Here is a 19,749-nt window from a genome sequence, read left to right as displayed (position 1 = left end):
CTGGCTGACAATATCAAAGGAATTATTCGTTTGGCATTACTCAACAGCTTTACAGCCAATTCTCTACTATTATATTTATTAGTACACGTAATATATTTATTTGTGTTTTTATCGTGGGTTTTTTCCCTCGTGAACTGCCCCGAGATCTTTTGATGAAGGGTGGTATGTAAATCCAATAAATAAAAAAATAAATTCCCATTCCACCCCACCTTTCTCCCAAGGCGCTCAGGGCATTGTATACAGTCTTTTCCTCCTGTCCGGCTTAATAAGTAGTCAGTCAGCTTGTCCATTTATATACCACTTAATTCTGACTGTCTCTAAGTAATGTACAGTGCTACCTCGGGTTAAGAACTTAATTCGTTCTGGAGGTCCGTTCTTAACCTGAAACTGTTCTTAACCTGAGGTACCACTTTAGCTAATGGGGCCTCCTGCTGCCGCCGCGCCGCCGCCACATGATTTCTGTTCTCACCCTGAAGCAAAGTTCTTAACCCAAGGTAATATTTCTGGGTTAGCGGAGTCTGTAACCTGAAGCGTCTGTAACCTGAGGTACCACTGTACAGGCAACTCCGGGTTTAGGCACGTCTGAGTGACATGTGATCAAAACCGAACCCAGAAATAGGCCCCAAACATCATAAAGACATAATGTAAAAGGGCAGAGTGGGCTCGGGTGGGCTCTGCCAACGCGTGTTGGGGTCCAGAATGGAGCCCTCCGTGCAAAAGGAGGATTGCCTGTACAGGTAACTCAGCAATATAACAAACATAAAGATTAGTTAAAACCACACAGTGGAAGAGAGAAAATGTGACTTGCTCAGTGAATTAGCTTCATGGCTGAATGAGGATTCGAACTGGGTCTGTAAGCCTGGAACATTCAACTTCTTCACCTAGGGATTTACGGTAAGTCATCTAAATTAAGCATTTTTTTTCTTTGCAGTCTCCGTGCAGAACCTCCTGGCTGTTCTGAGCCTGTATAGAACAAACCTTGGAAAGTTCTACAGGGTGAGCCAGGTAAATTGATGCTGATATGGCCTTCCCTTGATATATTTATTGTTTCCCCAATCACAAACTTTGTTTTATTCGTATTATATACTTTGTCATACCTCAAATGATAATTAACTCTCAATGTATGGGAGAGGTGCTTTCTGAGATGTCAAAGTCTTTTTCACTTAATAGTTCTGCTGCTTCACTGAGATTTGAACCCATAAATCCCCTACCTCCTCTCTCCTTTTACGCTGCAATTCTGCTCAGAAGTAAGCTCATTGATTTCTGTGGGGCTTGCACCCGTCAGGTAAGTGTGTAAAAGATTGCAGCCTCAGGCACTACACCATGCCAACCCATCACAGTGAAATAGATTTGAAATTTTGACCTTTATTCCTCCAGAGTAAATTAAAATTACAGTAACATTACCTCTTTCTGATTATATTTCCTTTATTTTTTTAAATGTGTACTTTACTAAGCTTAGTATGCAAACTGTTACCAGCAAACTAGACCACAATAGCCAGGCCCAATTGCAAACAGATGGCTCTCTCTTGTTCTGACGGCCACATGTTGCCGTAGTGAAAAAACTGCCCCCTCTCTGCTTCCCCAATCCAGTCAAAACATCATTTTTCAGAAGGAAATAACCTTGATAGTTCTGGACTGCCAAGTGAAAATTCTCTAGATGACTGCATGGAATTTATCAAGACTGCTAACCTAAAGAGCACTTAAATTTTCCTGAAAGCTTTAGTATGATACTTGTTTAAGTTGTTCTTGAAGAAAAGGTAGATCTTCAGAGAGAAAACCAACCCCACCTGCACAGGTGTGGACAAGAGAGCACAAGACTCGCATGAGCCACAGATTAATCATGCAGACTTGCTCTCCCGAGCGCCCGCATTTGCAGGAATGAATAATAGACATTAAATGTCTGAGCCATGTAACTCACGCTTGCATAAAGTCAGCTCTAAATGCAAACAAACTCTTAAAATCTGGATGTTTTATATTCTCAAGAAGAGAGCAAGAGAGTGACTTAGTCCAGGGTCATTCAGTAAGCTTCATGGCTGAATGAGGATTTGAATTTGGCTCTATGAAGCCTGGACAGTTCAACAATTTCACCCAGGATTGCATGCGCTGACGTCTGCCATCAGCAAAAGGAACTTGGGACCATTGGAAGTCTGCACCCCTTTCCTCCCATGACTAATTCAGGGCAAGTGAGAGACCCAGCGGGGCCCCATGCACCAGCCAGGGAAAGAGCAGACACAGGAGCTTGTATTTTCCCTCCCTGCCTGAAACAATGCTAGGTTCTAGGTGTCTGTTGCTCTGGGACTGGGGGGGGGGGGGAGAACAGTATAGTCCCATCCATCAGCCAAAGAAATGACATTTTTAAAAATTGATGCACTCCACTTTGGGGGACAGTGATTGTCTGAAAGGCAGGCAGGATAACAATATGTAAAATAAATACTGTAAATCAGGCTTACTCAACCTCGGCCCTCCAGATGTTTTGAGACTACAATTCCCATGATCCCTGACCACTGGTCCTGCTAGCTGGGGATGATGGGAGTTGTAGTCTCAAAACATCTGGTGGGCTGAGGTTGAAGAAGCCTGCTGTAAATAATAGTGTTCGGTCTTAGAGCTGGTTCTACCTATTCAGAACAATCTCACAGTGTAGGCCTACTGCAGCTACTGCTGTTTGGAACCCCTGGATAAATTACACACATTTCTCAGGTACCTCAAACTCCTTAGGTTGGTTGGTTTTGCTCAAGCTGGAACTTGCCACATTTGCTTCGAAATTGCATTTTTGGATGAATGGGGTGGGAACTCTCAGAGGGACGGCAACACTCTGGACCCACAGGGGCAGAGGTTATGTGTTTCAATTTATTACTTTTTATTGGATTTGTGCACCTCTCACATTGGAGCCACAAGGCGACTTACGAAAACGTAACAGAATCACAAAATACAAAAACTGACAAGCATAGTCGCGTCCAAAAAACGTTAAACAACCAACTCCTCTGTGATATAAATTAAAGAAAATTCCTCATGCCACAGAAAGAAAATCAGCAACCCCAATACAACAGCCGTTAAGAAAACACCAGCTAGGGAGAAGTGGATGTTCATTGTAAAACCCTAAATGAACTTGTTCTACTGTTAACTATTGAAGGGGGTAGGGGAGAAATATTTTTTTAGTGGCTCCAAAAAGATTGTACAGAGGGCAGCCAGGGGAGCTTCCTCAGGGGGAATATACCCCATGGAGGGGCTACCATTCCTGTAAGCTAACAGCGGAGGGAGCACTCTGAGAAGGGCCTCTGGGGAAGATCTTAAGTCCTGGGGAGGTTATCTGCAAACAGAAACCGTGTGCTTTACTGCAGATTTTGCAAAGCCCATGGTAGAGTTGCAGTACCATTAAGTGGCCTGTGGCCCCTCTAGCCCAGGATCCTGCTGTAACATCAGCCAACCACATTATTTGTTAAATTTATATCCCACAACTTCCTTCAAAGGGGCCCAAGGCAGCAAACATGCCAGTACTGAACCAGTGCAGTTAAAAAGATGCCATAGATAACCATATGAAGCCCACAAGCAGGACCTGAGCATAAGAATAAGAATAATAAATAGCACACTAAAAGGAGATTATTAGTAAGATCTTACCAGCCACTCTGAGCGGCTCCCAACAGAATTTTAAAAGCATGATAAAAGATCAAACATTAAAAATTTCCCCAAACAGGGCTGCTTTCAGATGTCTTCTAAAAGTCAGATAGTTGTTTATTTCCTTGACATCTGATGGGAGGGTGTTCCACAGGGCGGGCGCCACTACCGAGAAGGCCCTCTGCCTGGTTCCCTGTAACATCACTTCTCGCAGGGAGGGAACCACCAGAAGGCCCTCGGCGCTGAACCTCAGCAGTCATTGATACTCCCTGAGTTTGTATGATCCTCTTTTGAAGCCTCTCATGGGAGTGATTTCTCTTCCAAAATTGCCAGTGTCCGTTTTGTCTACTGGATGACTCAGTAGCTGGACTGCTAGCTGACAATTGTGAAGCATAAAAAGGTAAAGGGACCCCTGACCATTAGGTCCAGTCATGGCCAACTCTGGGGTTGCGGCGCTCATCTCGCTTTACTGGCCAAGGGAGCCGGCGTACAGCTTCCAGGTCATGTGGCCAGCATGACTAAGCCGCTTCTGGCGAACCAGAGCAGCACATGGAAATGCCATTTACCTTCCCGCCGGAGCGGTAACTATTTATCTACTTGCACTTTGACGTGCTTTTGAACTGCTAGGTTGGCAGGAGCAGGGACTGAGCAACGGGAGCTCACCCCGTCACGGGGATTCAAACCGCTAACCTTCTGATCAGCAAGTCCTAAGCTCTGTGGTTTAACTCACAGCGCCACTCGCGTCCCATTGTGAAGCATACATATCGACAAAATGATGATTGCAGCAGCATATCTGGTGCGTAGGCAACCTTTGCATTGTAACCCCGCCGTGTTTATGGCACATATCTGGTTAGAGCAACACACACGCCCCCCCCAACCTCTGCCCGTTTCACTTTCAGCTTGTCATTGGACAAAACCCATACCTTGGCAAATGCATTTAACCTCAACTTTAAACACTCTCTTCACAACATTTTAACACTGATTGCACCTTGGGGGTTTAGCTCAGCAGGCTTCATGTGGATTAGTAATAGCACATGCAAAGTGAACTGACAGTAAAACTTTCACTTGCATTTGGCTGGGCCCCGTGTAAACGCGATCCTGATGAAGTGTGACTAAATCCCCAGCTAAAAACTTTGCCTCCTTTTGCTTGTTTGGAAAGGGCTATTATGTAATGGTATTGAGTGCCCTGCGAATAACTGAGATCTTTCCCTCTCACTAAGGGATTGTATATGCCGATGTATATGTGCGTTCTTGTAATTCAAGATACGTAGTCTATTAAAATGGCACAGAATGTTATCACTGAAACCTAATGGAAAGAAAAGTGTTTGGTTTTCACTACCCCTGCAACTCCAGGAACCGTGCGCCTTTGAAAAATCTGAATATAATTCTTCTTATTCTCATGCTTCGACCCCCAGTTGGGAATTGCTGCTCCCAACTCTCTCTAGGGTGTTTTATTATTAAATGATTCTCACCCTATAAATCTCATGTTGAGTGAAATCCTTAAGGTTTTTTGCCATTTCCCTAAATTGAGTATCTCCTATTGCACTGGAACAAACTTTTTTTTCTTCAGCTTTACACATTTTAGTTTTCTCTGCATAAACAATCTAGTCAAGTATATTGCGAATCGTATGGTGAGAAGGTGGATCAATTTCCCTAACACTGTGGCTTATCAACTTTGAATTTTGCACTCACGCTGAATGCATGCAGCTATATTTGTTTATTCGTATTTATTTTTTTCTTCCATCTACAAATTACTTCCTATGGAAATTCTTGAAGTCACAGAACAATAAAAACATATATAAAATAATTTCATGGAACCACTTCCTAGTCCTCAAGAACATCAGCACCAAAAGATTTGGGTTCAGACCAAAAAACAACATTATAGTATGTGTCTGTGAAGTTCTAGGTCTGCTCATGTGAAAGGGGTCTACTCATAAGTAAGCAATCTCTGAAGCTCTCTTACTACCTGCAGCTGTGTGGTTCAGGAGGCCAGAGCATATAATGTCTCCCTCTTGAGCCTTCCGGTAGCTGGGGTAAAACACAATTCACTTGTTCTGTAGATCTTTGTTCCTGATCCTAGTGTTCCCTCCTAGGCTGTTTCCTGGCAATTGCTTCTGGATCGTGTTTGGACGTAGACTGACCATCTGCGCTTTGTTTGGACTGCATTGCTTCTGCACTACCCTGCCTGTGCCGGTGAGTACTTTGATGAGAGCCTTAGACCTTCTGGATAAGGGACCCTAGCCTATACAGGAGCGTGACAATCACAATATACAGCAAGGTGTGAAATTTGAAGCATAGCTGCGTTTGGGTTTGGATATTGTTTTGGGAAGGGCCAATGATGCTGGTTTTAATTAAAACGTGGACTGAACCAAATCTCTCCCCCATTTCTTTTTTGTAGTCCAGTAGCATCTGGAGACCCACAGTTAGGGGTACGATGAGAGGAAAAGAATATTAAACCAGATTAAGTTTTGAAGTGTAGATATTTGTACACCTTCACTCACTCAGCTTCCAATTATTGTTATTCTTCCTAATGAGATTGTGTGCTGGCACTTCCTTAACACCAATCTTATATTTGCTACATATGGAAGCTAATTGCCATGCTAGCTGAGGGCCCATTAGAATGGTAGACCCCAATTCCTCAAATACTGTAGAGGAATTAGTTCTTGGGTAATTCCAGTATGATCGTGCCTGATGAACACCACATGGGATAAAGGTTTAGACTTGAACTTTATTGTCTACAACTTCCCAAATTTTCTGGTGATGTTCTTGGCTCAAAAAATCAAAATACATTTAAAGACGCATATTTTGAGAGTGTGTGCAGTGCTTTTGTTTTTCAAAGACATATATTTCAAAATAATCTGAGATCAACACAGAAATGAAATAGAATGGCCTTAAGGGTGAAACTTGGCCCAGATGGGAAATGGGTTGATTCCTCATCCACGTCTTCCTCCCTCTCTTCTGCCTGTTATCTCTTCATATCTTGCCTTTCTTTTTGCCAAGAGAGCTGTTAAGTCAGCTTTGCAGTTCCCTAGTGGTCCCACAAAAGGCTTTTTGATTTCGCACTGGGCCTTTGTTACCAAATGACCCACCCCTCTGACTGGTATTGGGCTCAGCTGCTCTGATGTAACAACCTGTGATGCCACAGTGGGCCTACATATAGCTAGCAGCAAAAACTTTTCTGAGCTTCAAGGGCAGGTTCCCCTTCTAAATCAGGGGGTGGGGAATCTGGTGTCCTCCAAATGCTGTTGGGACTCCCATCAGTTCCAGCCAGCATGACCAACAGTCAGGAATGATGGGAGGTGGAGTCCAAGGCATCTGGTGGTTACCAGGGCAATGAAAGCTGCCCTGTAGCAGTCTCTCTTCTCCAAGAGCTGCATACACTCAGCTGTGTCCCCGTAACTCCTAGAAACTCTTTTACAGACTCGTCTTGGAAGTACTTTGCGTAACTCTTCCCACTAGCTTATTGGCATGTGCTTCCGTTCCATATGGCTGCAAGGGTTTGGCCCGGGGGGTCTAGTATTGATAAAAGGATTTTCTGGCTAGTTTATTTCTCACATATCCCCTTTAATATCCATCTTGGATGTAAGAGGTTTATAGAGAAGGAAGAAAATAAATCCATCAGGACGGTATAATAAAAATAATAACTATACTACGGATTGTAAAAATTTTGTTAGCATACCAAAGTTGTCTGCTCCTCGGTTTTATTTTATTTTTTTATTCCACCACATATTCCTATTAACTGTGTTTTATGCCGGGTAGTCTGATGTGAATTGGATATTAATTTGCCTCCTGTGCTTTGGAGGAGAATGTAGTTTAATATAGTTACTCTCTATGGTTAAAGTTGCTCTCTAAAATGCTCACTCACCTCTAGAATGAACCCTATTTGGCTGGAACGGGGTCTCTTATTATTATTATTATTTTAAAATTCATATATTCCCCTTGTACTTGTTGGTGACTTGTTAAGCAGATTCCTATTTTTATTTGTAAACTGCCTTGATTGCCTGCGTCCAGAAAAATAAGCTAAAGAGCGGAAGCTTTCAGTCTCCACCAGGACAAGGGAGGGATGGAGAGACCTAGCTCAGTGACAGGGAATCTCCTTGGAATGCAGAAGGTCTCCGATTCAATCCCTGGCATCACCAGGAAGGGATGGGAACGCTCCCTGTGTGAAACTATGGAGAGCCACTGGCCATCAGTGCAGGCAGTAGCAAGCGAGATGGACCAATGGCCTTACTTGGGATGAGGCAGCTTCCTATGTGAACAGAAAGTTCGCTCTTATAGCAGGAAACCATCATTTCCTGTTACATCTGCACCAAGCTAACCTGAGCAGAAGATTAAATAAAAAACGAAACCCAAATGAAAACAGCAATAAAAAGAGCGTCATTTTAAAAGTTAACTACACTTCCCCATGGGATCCAAACTCAATATTGTGGCTTTGTTTAAACTATAGTCGGGAGGTGGGTGGGGAATAGCCAGGTTCAAACCATTGTTTTTAGTTTGTTATGTTAGGTTGTACGCCTTGCTTTTGCTTCTCATTTTATGTTTACTTTTATTGTATCTTGCTACTTCATTAGCCCCTCTGGGAACATAAGTTTATATCCAAGATATTTGATATGCATTATGTAAATAAACCCAACTGCATTCGTTTGCAGAAAGGACTGGTGGTTGGAGGGAAATGGCCACACAATTTCACATATCTTGCTCTGTTGTGTCTTTTTGAGGCTATCTAGAAACACTCCACAATTTAGAAATCATACTGATTCGAAGAAAACTTTTAAATACTGTGACTTTGAACATGTATTTTGGGGGAGGGGGAGGGGGAGGGGGCGGAGACACACAGGATCTGACTTGCTGAGTTTCCTCCCCCGGCTGCTGCCAACCCTTTATGTACATGCTTTAATGTGTTGTTTAAAGGTAATCCTTCCATTGTTTCCTTTGCCCTTTTGGTGTGTTTTGTTTGGTGTGACTACTGTATATTTTCATTGATGCAACACTTCATGTCTTGCTGGAAGAGATCATGGCTAAACACTTTTAATCCAACAAAATACAACATCGTTGGCTCTGAACTGCTATTGATCTCTTCTTTTTGAAGAAAGCCCTCCCCTCCTTTCCCTTCCTTGTGTCCTTAAGTGCTGTGAAAATACGGAGGAAAAACTGGTAATTGTTAGTAACAGGATCTGGCAGCATTAGAACTTGTATGTCATTCATCTTCAGAGGATTAGAGCAGGTATGAGCTCACAGGCTAAAAGACAGTACATGATAAGATAGATATTTTTTAAAAGAAGGAGCCCCAACGCGATTATTGATAGGATTCACAATAGGAGATTTAAGTATTTTAGTGCTAACAACAGGAGTCGGGGAGGCACATACACCACCCTGGGAGAGGCTGGTTGCCTTGTCAAAGAGCGTCCTAGTTCAAATGAAGAGCAAAGCTTGAGATCAAATACCTCTCCAGCTACGGCTTAGCGCAGGTGTTTACTTTCATCAGCCTCTTTGACTAAGGTCACAATGAATGATGTGTTTGATTTTGTGTGTGTGTGTGTTAGAAAGGCATTGAGTGGGTAGGGAACACTGGCTGCTACCAAAGAGCAAGGTTAATGCTTAACCAAACTGGAGATGACATCTGTCTTTCATGCAAAGATGAGTCACCGCTAAGTCGCTCTTAAGCCAATAAAAGAGAGCAGTGTCTGCTGAAAAGCAAAGACATGTTCGGGCACCGAGGAGGGGAACTTGGAAGTGGTGAGCTAATTGCTGTGCAAAATTAGTGTTCAGAGCAGTCAGTTAGTTGACAGATGAGGACAAGAGAAAGCACAATGTGTTGCTTAGAGGAGAGGGAGGCAGTATGGACTCCTGTGTGTCGCATTGAGGCCGTGTGATCTGTTAGACTTATCTGCTTTTAATTCAGAGGTGGGAAGCCTCAGGCCCAGTTACTGAATGCAGCCCTCCAGGCCTCTCTATCTGGCCCTCAGGGCTCTTCTCCAACCACGCCTATCACCCAAGCCACATTCTTCTCCAACCCAGCCACACACCCTCCTCAAGTGTTTTTGCCTGGCTGGGATGTGTCTTTGAACTACGATAATACCACTTGCTTGCCCCGATGGACGGGTGGGAGTTGAGAAAGCTCTGGCTTTTGTTTGGCTGGGAAAAGGTAAGTGTCACATCAATTGCCCCAGCCACTTTGGCCTCTGTCCCTGCCCATCTTTGGCAAGTGGCCCTCCTAAGGTTGCTTATGGGAGAATGCAGCCCACTGGCTGAAACAGGTCCATGACTGCTACCCTAGTTCACCAACAACCAGTGTAATCATCTTTGCTCCCAGTGTGGTGTAGTGGTTAAGAGCGATAGACTCGTAATCTGGGGAACCGGGTTCGAGTCTCCGCTCCTCCACATGCAGCTGCTGGGTGACCTTGGGCTAGTCACTTCTTTGAAGTCTCTCAGCCCCACTCACCTCACAGGGTGTTTGTTGTGGGGGAGGAAGGGAAAGGAGAATGTTAGCCGCTTTGAAACTCCTTCGGGTAGTGATAAAGCGGGATATCAAATCCAAACTCCTCTTCTTCTTCTTTACATGGGACCTAGCTAAGCTGCCTCCAACTTAGGTTCATGCGGAGAGAGTCCCTTGAAGTCTGTTACACATATTGGGCGTTGGCAACGCCTGACCATTTCCCCATTACATGAGCTGTCTCTGAGCTAGCCAGTTGCATTCGAAAGTGCACTCTATTGCTAATATTTCCACAGTTTTCATATCACCCTTGGTCTAATTTTCCCAAAAGCCACCCAGAATCTGGCATCAACTTTGATACAGCCACTTTGCCATAGGCTAGGAGACAGAACATAATATACTTTCCCCCTGGACTGATGGAAAAGAATCAACCCCAGATTACTCAACTCCCCACTCCCCAATTTCCTAGTAAATGAAAGGAGTGTTGCCAATTCTTCGGTGAACTTTACTGAATATTTAATTCCCAGTTTTCCAGTTGGAAACCATTCTGGGTTTTGCTTGGTCTCAGTATAGGGGCATGGCTTGCATGCAAGCAAAATGGTGGCTTATATCCAATTCTCCCAAAGCCTTGGGGCTATAAGTGAACCAGGAGCTAACTAAACAGCGTGGAGATTGCTCCTAGAAAGAGCTGACTGTAGGTCCAGAAAGTGGACTGGAGGGGAGCTAAAATTCATTGAGTCAGTACTAACCAAGAGTGGAGCCTGGCCCTGACAGAACTGTCAGATGAGGAGAGTGATGCAAATATGGTGTGCGGCAGCAATAAATCAGACAAGAGCGGGAAATTGACTAGCATTTTGACAGAGCCAGATGAAACTGATACATAAGTCTAGAAGCTCCATAAAGCCCTTATCAATTTTTAAAGGCCATTTTGGGCTCACTTTGCATCTTTGCTCGTGGAAATGTAATAGGGGGTGGTGATATCAACAAGGGCCAAATGACTCGCTGGATAGAAATCATTGCCCTTTACAGAGTTCAACATCATGGGCCAGACTGGCTGACCTTGTTGAAACATGCAGTTTTCTAGATGTATGGAAAGACTTAGAGTATTGAGTATCAGGCCTTGACTTGAAACTGAACTCCAGAAGTGATCTAAATGTCTGTAATTGACTACCTTATTCCAGTTTAGACTATCCATCCATCTAGCCCAGTTTTGTCTATTCTAACTTGCAATGGCTGTCTAGTCTCTGGCAGAGAATCTTCCCCATCACCTTTAACTGAAAGGCACCAGGGATTGAACTCAGGACATTGTACATGGAAAGCATGTTCTCTGCCCCTCTGATGGAAGAGGTGGGTGGTGTCGAAATGGACGTGGAAAACAATTGAGCGAGCCCTGTGGAAGACTTGTTTTATGTATTGGAGTGTCAGCATGAAAAAATGTGCAGATGTGATCTGCTAGTGCACAAGCCGGGTTAAGTACATTAGATTTGCTTATGCAGGACAAAACGTTATGGCTCATGCATAATATAGCGCCTTTCTCTGGCTCTTTACTTCATAAGAGTCAATCCTTCTTTTCTTTTTTATCACTCCACTGCATTACAGGCTGAAGGAATAATAGCTAGCGACGATTGCTTCCAGACTTTTATTTTTACACTTTCAAGGACTGGGGGTGGAGAGGGTTGAATAAAGCTGACCTTTGTGTTCATTTGACGATGTTAAGCCAAAAAAGTTCCCCATGAATGCTTCTAAGCTGCAAGGCTATCTTCCTGCTCTCACCTCCTGTTATTAACTCAGCTATGTTTCTATCCCAGCCACCACCATCCAGATTATTATTAAAATGATTCATTCACTGCCTTTGAACCAGAAGCTACCAAGACAACGTAATACATATTAAGACAATCCCCTAAAACATTAAACACCAAAATTTAATATAACCATTTACAGTGGTACCTCGGGTTGCATATGCTTCAGGTTACAGACTCAGGTTACACTTCAGGTTACAGACTCCGCTAACCTAGAAATGGTGCTTCAGGTTAAGAACTTCAGGATGAGAACAGAAATCGTGCTCTGGTGGTGTGGTAGCAGCAGGAGGCCCCATTAGCTAAGGTGGTGCTTCAGGTTAAGAACAGTTTCAGGTTAAGTACGGACCTCTGGAACGAATTAAGTACTTAATCTGAGGTACCACTGTATATTCCACCATCAAACCAGAAGTTAACAAGGCAGCATACAACATAAAGTAATCCATTAGAACACATATTAAACACCATTAGAGAATAAAAAGTACTGGTACATCTACCATATCTAATGAACAATACTCTACTAAGAGATGTGGATCAATAGTCTGACAGTGTAAAGCAGGAACATGGGAAACTGCTACATTAATAAATAAATACCAAGTATTGAATCTAGGGCCACCAATGCAAAGCAAGTGCTCTGCCACTGAGCTATAGTCCTTTCCCGGTAGTCCAGTGATATTCGTGGCTGAACAGGGATCTGGTGATCCCAGACCAAACACCCTGTTCTAGCACGGCAGCCTTACATGTGTGTTTTACAAGCGTATCATAAAACTGTATGTAGCCTTCTCTGCATCTAGCATTTGGGGCTTTGCAAAGCATATAGGCGTTCTTCTTTGGGGCTGCTGTCTTTTCAGGACTCAGTAATTTATGGGGAAAGTAGACGAGGAAAGAAGGGCATGCCAAAAGAAACCGTGAAGGAATCAAGAGATGGGTGTTTGCTAATAGTTCCGCAACAACATTTAACGAGATTCACACGTCTCTTGGAAAAGAGGTAGGAATTCAAATAATGGAAAATTGCAAAATCAATACAAACAGCTGTAAAACTGAGTGCCAGAGGAGGGAGAAGGAACATCAGCTTAAGGACGGGGGGGGGGGATATCTCTGATTGCTATTTGAGAACTAGTCTAATGTTGTTGCACTGCCCGGAGGCAGGGGCAGTACACTATAACCCCGCCTTACATGTTGACATGCCAGCTCTAAAGAACATCAAGGAGCAAAAATTGTATGTGAAGAAATGTGGGCCATGGCTCCCAGTTAGTTATTGTCCCAGATTTATGATGATGCTGATGGTGAGTGACTTGTGATCATTGTAAACAGGTGCCATGTGGATTCCTATTGATTGGCAGCAGAAATCCAAGCCGTGTCAATCACATGGCACATAATTTTTGGGTTTTTAAAAAGTATTTTTAAAATGTCACTAAGATCGTAAGTTTGGAAGCTTCACAAGATGGCTGAGGACAGGAGTGGATATGGGGCCGAGTAAGCTTTTGGTGTGGTTTACAGGTTCAATACCAGGAAGGGGAGTTTAGGGCAGAGGAAAGGAGTAAAGCATTCACATATAATGCTGGTCACTCAGAAAAGGAGGCTTAATTTAAGCAATCGCTAATCACTCTCATAGGCCCAGTTTTGCAGTTGTGTGTGTGTGTGTGTTTATTTATGTTGCCACCTGTTATATTATTTCTTTATGGCTGCATCTTTCAGTATGGTTCCTTTAAATACATATGTGCTGCTCTTGAGTAGCTGAACTGATCTGCAGCCATAGTTATCCTGCAGGATGGTACATATATGTGAGGTGCTATTTTAGATACTAGAATTGGTTGCAATCTCTGTAATCCTACAGGTACATCTGATTATGGAATAAAATAAAATGGGATATGTTGTGTGCTGCAAAGCCATTTTAGATGTGAAAGTAAATGGGAAGAACTGAAGCACAGTTGACACTTTTGCACAGCCACATCCCTTCCAAGGTTATACAATAATCTAATTTTTGTTGTTGTTGTTGTTGTTGTCTGTCTGTCTCAAGAGACAATGGAGGGCGCCTCTGGGGTGAAGTCAAACTGCTCCGTTAGCGGCACAAAACAGTAATAATAATTAGGGATGCATCAATGCAGGTGTTCATGTTTTGCCTTTCATGTAGGCCTACTCTTTTCTCTGTGTGTACGTGGGCAAATGATTTAGAGTGCTGCAATATTGTCTTTTGAAGTTACTTGTGCTTTCTGTGAATTCCCATTGTATGTAACAGAACTTGCACTATTCTCTTGAAAGTGAAGCACCTTGTGTTTTCAGTCTTCCTCAATGGTAAGCTAAAAAGCAGTAGCTAAAAAGCTCCCATTTCATGGTGATTGGACAGCTCTAGGACACTGGGGACAGAGACCCTGCTGCAGAAATAGTAACAGGTCTTAGACCCTCTGCAACCCTCAACCACTACACAAATGGACTACAACTCCCATCAGACGCAGCCATGCTGACTGCACAAGATCAACATCAGATAAAATAGAGAAGCACAGGAAACCAGAACTCAGGTGAACCATGAATACCTGGGGTGAGGAAGCCTATGGTCCTTCAGATATTTGTTGGGCTTCCTCTCCCATCATCCTTGGCCCAGCCAGTGATGAGAGTTGTAGTGGTTCAACAACACCTGGAAGGCCGCAAGTTCTCCATCCTAGCTGAATATTGCCCCCCCCCTTCAACCTTTTAATAAATCATTTAAAATTATGCATTTAGGAACAAGTTGCTGCCATCCTGGCCATGCTTATTGGGGAGCAAATCCCACTGGACACACTAGGACTTACTTCCAGGTAAACTTGCCTAGGCTCATTCTGTCAAGCAAGCAGAAGGGGGATGCCGTTGCATTTTAACTGAAGCGGATTTTACGCTAAATATTGCTTATTAAGGCTTCCAGTGTTGGGTTTTGATCCACTTCTACCACACAACCTCCTGACCTGTTTTCAGGGCGAATCTGGATGTTTAATTTGGATTTATTAAATGTAAACTGTAAAATGTTTACATTGTACTCCTTTGATTTCATTCTCTCCCCCCCCCCTTTATCACTGCTGTATGCAAACTCACTTGACCAAACAGCAGCCGCTTAAACTGTTGACAGTTGTTGGCCTGTTGGAGGATATTCCCCCCACAACCCCCTGATATAATTCTCGGTTCTACCATCTTGAGAGCCTCAGCTGGCAACCTTTTCTGTTTGTTTTAAAGCACAGGGATAAAATAAGAGTATTTTCTGCAACGCTGAAAGATGAGTGAGGGGTTGGGAAGAGTTCATTCAAAGCCTTGTGAATATTTGTTCCGAATTTTGCAAGTCATTTCAGATAATGTGTCTTTTGACTTGGAAAACAAAAGGGGATCAAAAAAACAACATGCCTGGAGAATAGAAAAGGTTTATTCTAGACAATCAGCCCATGTGCTCTCCAACCTCATTTTAGTTTTTATAGGAATAAGCTCTTGATCAAAGGCTGAGAAAGGAGGTGAGGTGGTTATATAGATGTTTGATCCTTTTGAAAGAAATCTAATCCTGCACAACTTTCAAAACCTTGTTGAAATGGCCAAGAGTTTCAGCTGAGAGAAGTGTAGCCTTGCTGGTGTTCTCTTTACTAAAGCTGTCTGTGATTCCAATGTGTCAGTACTCCTTTAAAACAAATCTCTGTTTTACTCTCCATGTGAGCTAACTAGGGACCATCAGATTGGTCAAATCCAGAAAGATGAGTGTACAACTAGATGGTAGAAAGGGGACCATAGTTCAATGGTACATAGTTCTATCCATGCAGAAGGTCCCAAAGTTCAATCCCGGATGTCTCCAGATAAAAAGGGAATCGGGTAGCAGCTGGTGAGAGAGATTGCTGCCCAAGACCCTATAGCAGCCAGAGTATGCAGAACTGGGCTAAATGGATAAATAGTCTCACCTGGTACAAGGCAGTCCGTTGCCTTCCTCTCCCTTTCCATGGAGGCTACAGTGCAGGGGGAAAAGAGGATGAACCCTTTTCTCCTCTTCCATGGTCCCATCCACCAGAACTTTGCACTTGCTGTTAGCCCCAGAAGAAGGCTTTCATTTGCAAGCTTCTCTCCCAGGGGAAACGATACTGTTGTGGGATAGGAATTCTGGAGAATTCCAATGAAAACAGAAATAGGAATTGCTGGTGTTTTTAATCGTCCCACGTCCTGAACGGAACTCTATCAAGCAAATACAGTTGGTATTCACTATTGCTGTTGCTTTCAGCCTGCAAATGGCACATAATGGATTTCATTTCTGTCCCCTCCCTTTCACATTTGCATTGTGTTTCCTTTGCACTGGAAGGAACAGGGTGGAATAACATGATGACAAAGTGATGAATTACGTAAGTTATGTCATTTTGCCACAGCAGACAGCAAGGCGAATAATGTAGATTTTGGAGGAAGGCAAACCAAACAATACATGCTGCAATCTCAGATATTGTTGGGGTTGGGGGCTGCACCGGCTTCTAAATCTGATGTGGTTACTAAAGACTTATTTAGCTTCCTATTCAGTTTGGCCGTCATCCACAGCCTGAGTGTCCAGTAATATTGAAATAGTAGCACCCAGTGCTACTAACAGCGGGGTAAGCAGTTCAGTGTTGGACCAGAAGTGCCCAAATGGAATGCAGCGGAGCTCATTTTCTTTTTGCTGACAAGCTCATCTTGTCAGTGAGCACAACAAATCAAACCACGGCAGGATTTTTTTACACAACTGTAGGTGGCAGCAAAGCACTAATTTTACTTCGTCTGATGGCTTTCCTTGAATATTGGCTGGCAACCCTTGGGCTGCCCCTGCCCCTTCTTTACAGGGATACGGTGAGGCTGGAACGCCTGCCTAAGCTCTTCCGAGGGAGGGTGGGATCCAAATGGGATAAACAAATAAGCTTCATCCCCAAGGTTGGCAGAAGGAAGCTTAGAGCTGTCAGACTCCAAATCTGTTTTTCTGTGCTTAACAAGAGTTCCTGGCTTTGTTCTTTCATCCTAACACTGAAATTACGGGAGTGGGGTGCGGCAGGGCAGTGATAACCAGTAGCTTCCAGATCAACAATCCCCTGGAACACTGAAAAAATTCAGATGTGTTTCTCCCTGGTTTAAAAAAATAAATCATGTGGAATGAGAAGGGCCATGGCTCAGTGGGGGAGAGCGTTTGTTTTGTGTAGGAAAAGTTCCAGATCCAATCCCTGGCATCTCTAGATAGGGCTGGAAATGAACTCCTGGAGAGCTGGTTCCAGTCAATATAGATAAAATCAGACTAAATTGACAATTGGTCTCAGAACCTAAGAAGAGCCCTGATGGATTGGGCTGAAGGATCTGTTCCAGTATCCTGTTCTCCTATTGGCAAACCAGCTGCCTCTAAGAGGCCCGCAAACAGGACCCCTGAGCACAACACTCTGCTCTCCTGCAGTTTCTAGCAACAGGTAGTCAGAAGCATACTTCCTCTAACAATGGAGGCAGCCAATTGGGTGAGCATCACTTCCCCTAGTAGGAACAAATTCCATAGTTGAACTATGTGCTATGTGAAGAAGTTCTTCCTTTAGTCTGTGCTGAATCTTCCAGCACCTTCATAGGACGACCCCTTGGCTTCTAGTATTATGTGGGAAGGAGAAAAACTACTTGCACACACTTTCTCCATAATCTTATGCACCTCTGTTGTCATGACCACAGTTCATTTTGCCTTTCTTTTCTAAATGCAAAAGCCCCAAATGCTATAACCATTCATCATAGCAGAGTTCTCCTGCCCTTCGGTCATTTTGGTAGATGAAACCCCCGTTCAGAGCACTAGATCAAAACTGGAACCCCAGTGAGCTCCCCAGATCACTTGTTAGGCTGGTACCAATTGCAAAAGGTGGCAACATTAGAAAATGGGCTTTTGATGCTGCCTTTTAGACACAGGTCCCAATGTGTTTTATATCTGCCTTTTTGTACTATTTTATTGTTGTTAGCCGCCCTGAGCCCAGCTTTGGCTGGGGAGGGGGGGATATAAATAATAATAATAATAATTATTATTATTATTAATGAAAACGGGGAACACGGAAGTAGAAAAGAACTCTAAACCCAACATTTTACCCCCTTAAGTCTACTGTGTGCTCTTTCTCTCTCCCATTTCTTCCACTCAGTGTCCTTCAAAACTTTGATGCTGTTCTGTTCCCTCCTGGAGTTTTAATGGAATGTGTTTTTATCATTGTGTTGGAGCAGACTGACGGGGAACCCAGGTGTTGTTACGGCTGTTGTTAAAAACACTGCATCTACCCCTTTGAAGACATTTTTAAGAGAACGAGCAACTATTGTGTTTTAATGGTGATGGATAAACCTTTTGTGTCTCCCCCCAAAGGCTGTTCATTCCTCCAAGCCATGGATGTTTTTTGAAGTAGCAAATACATTAGTGTTATGCATCCAGGTTAGTACTTTAGTGTTGTTGTTTTTTGACACATGTTAAGATTGAAAAATCAGCAGCGAGGGAGATGCATGGCATGGAATGATACCCACCTGACACTATATTTTAGCCACTGTGACTTTACCTTGCTCTAAGAGTAAGATCTGGGTTATCTTTAGGAGAAGCAGTGACCAAGTGAGAAAGCAGCCATGGTTGTTTTCTTAATTTGTCTTTCCTGTTTGCCAGCAAGCTGAATGTGACCCTTTCCGCCTGGTCCCTGGGACTCATCCCAGGTTGGGATGGATGAATATGTCATTTTTGGTTTCTCTCAATTTCTATTTTTCCAACCTTAAATTCCACTTTTCACATTTCCACATCAGTTTGCATTTTAAAAAACACGTAATCAGGAAAATTAATTATTTGAGCTTAATTTTTTCCTAATATACACGTTTTTGCAAAGCAATTTTCCTTTTTTGTTTTTGCATGTTATCTTCACTAATATGTTCATTTATGTGTATGCTTTACCCTGGTATATGCATTTTTGTGCATGTTGTTTGGTTGACAAACTGCATTACAAAATTTGGATAAATGCAAATTTCGAAGAATAGCCTGTGTTTAAATTTACTTGATGTTTTGGAAAATGTGGATTAGGTAAATTTGACTTTAAATGCAGACTGAATCAAATTTCCCTCCCATTCCTAACCCCAAGCCATGCCCTGCCTTCGAGGCCTCACCATAGCTCCATTGCCTTCTCTGAGTGATTTTGCCTTGCTGCAATTTGCCTTTGAACTGTTATAATGCCTCATTCTCACCTGGATGTAGAGATGAGGGTGGTTATGTTGAACCTTCTGACTGTGTTGCTGGAACATAGAATACAGTACAAAGGTCCAAGTTGCCTCTGTGGCTCCATCTGCTCTTTGTCTCTGGCCCTGCCCATCACTGCCATGCATGCCAACCAAAAGGTTGCCTATGAGGAGATGTGTCCTGGAGCCTTTAAAAAAAAAAAGTGTGTGCACCACTGCAATAAGGATGTATGACTTTATGCATGGTGGAGAGCGAGCCCGTAAGGGAGTATTAGCGTCCGTGCTCTCTCTTATTTATAATACTGAGACTCAAGTTTATGCAATGAATCTGACTGGCAGGCAAAAGGAAAGCCTTTCTTCACAATACAGAGTATAATTAACTGATGGCATTCATTGTCATGCTATCTAGTGATGTCCACTACTTTAATGGTGAGAGAAAGGAATTAGACAAATTCACGGAGGAGGAAGAAGAGGAGAAGCGGCTACCATCACACAAGCTTATAACAGATTCTTGGTCCATCTCTAACTCTGTTGTCAACTCTGACTTGATGATCGCTCAGGCAAAGGCCTCCCAATACATATGTTCCTCGTAACTGTAGATGCCAGGAATTGAACTTGAGTCCAGGGCTGCTACCTGGAAACCTTAGATCACATGCACATTGCCTTTAAATAACCCAATGCAGCAGTTTCTCTTGCTTGTTCTCCTCTCCTGCCCAACCTCGTAGGGAAGGGCCA

The 19,749-nt window shown here is 43.3% G+C and overlaps 1 protein-coding gene across 10 annotated transcripts in view; it reads left to right on the top strand.

Moving 5' to 3' along the window:
* BRIP1 (BRCA1 interacting DNA helicase 1) overlaps positions 1-19,749 on the top strand; it is a 196,582-nt gene that overhangs the window by 134,670 nt on the left and 42,163 nt on the right. For 4 of the 10 annotated variants that reach the window (XR_014163230.1, XR_014163231.1, XM_081890177.1 and 1 more), the window contains 2 exons: positions 932-1,005; positions 5,706-5,805. Coding sequence is in view for 4 of the 10 variants with exons in the window: in XM_081890176.1 (XP_081746302.1) it covers positions 932-971 (40 nt within the window). In the remaining 6 variants the exon portion in view is untranslated. Of the gene's footprint in view, positions 1-931; positions 1,006-5,705; positions 5,806-19,749 lie in introns of those variants that run through there. The other 6 variants (XR_014163229.1, XM_081890172.1, XM_081890174.1 and 3 more) reach the window with 4 other exon arrangements.

The sequence above is a fragment of the Podarcis melisellensis genome, assembly GCF_964234715.1.
Source record: "Podarcis melisellensis genome assembly, chromosome: 15".
Taxonomy (NCBI): domain Eukaryota; kingdom Metazoa; phylum Chordata; class Lepidosauria; order Squamata; family Lacertidae; genus Podarcis; species Podarcis melisellensis.
The sequence above is the reverse complement of the archived record's forward strand: the minus strand, read 5'-3'. Positions and strand labels throughout refer to the sequence as shown.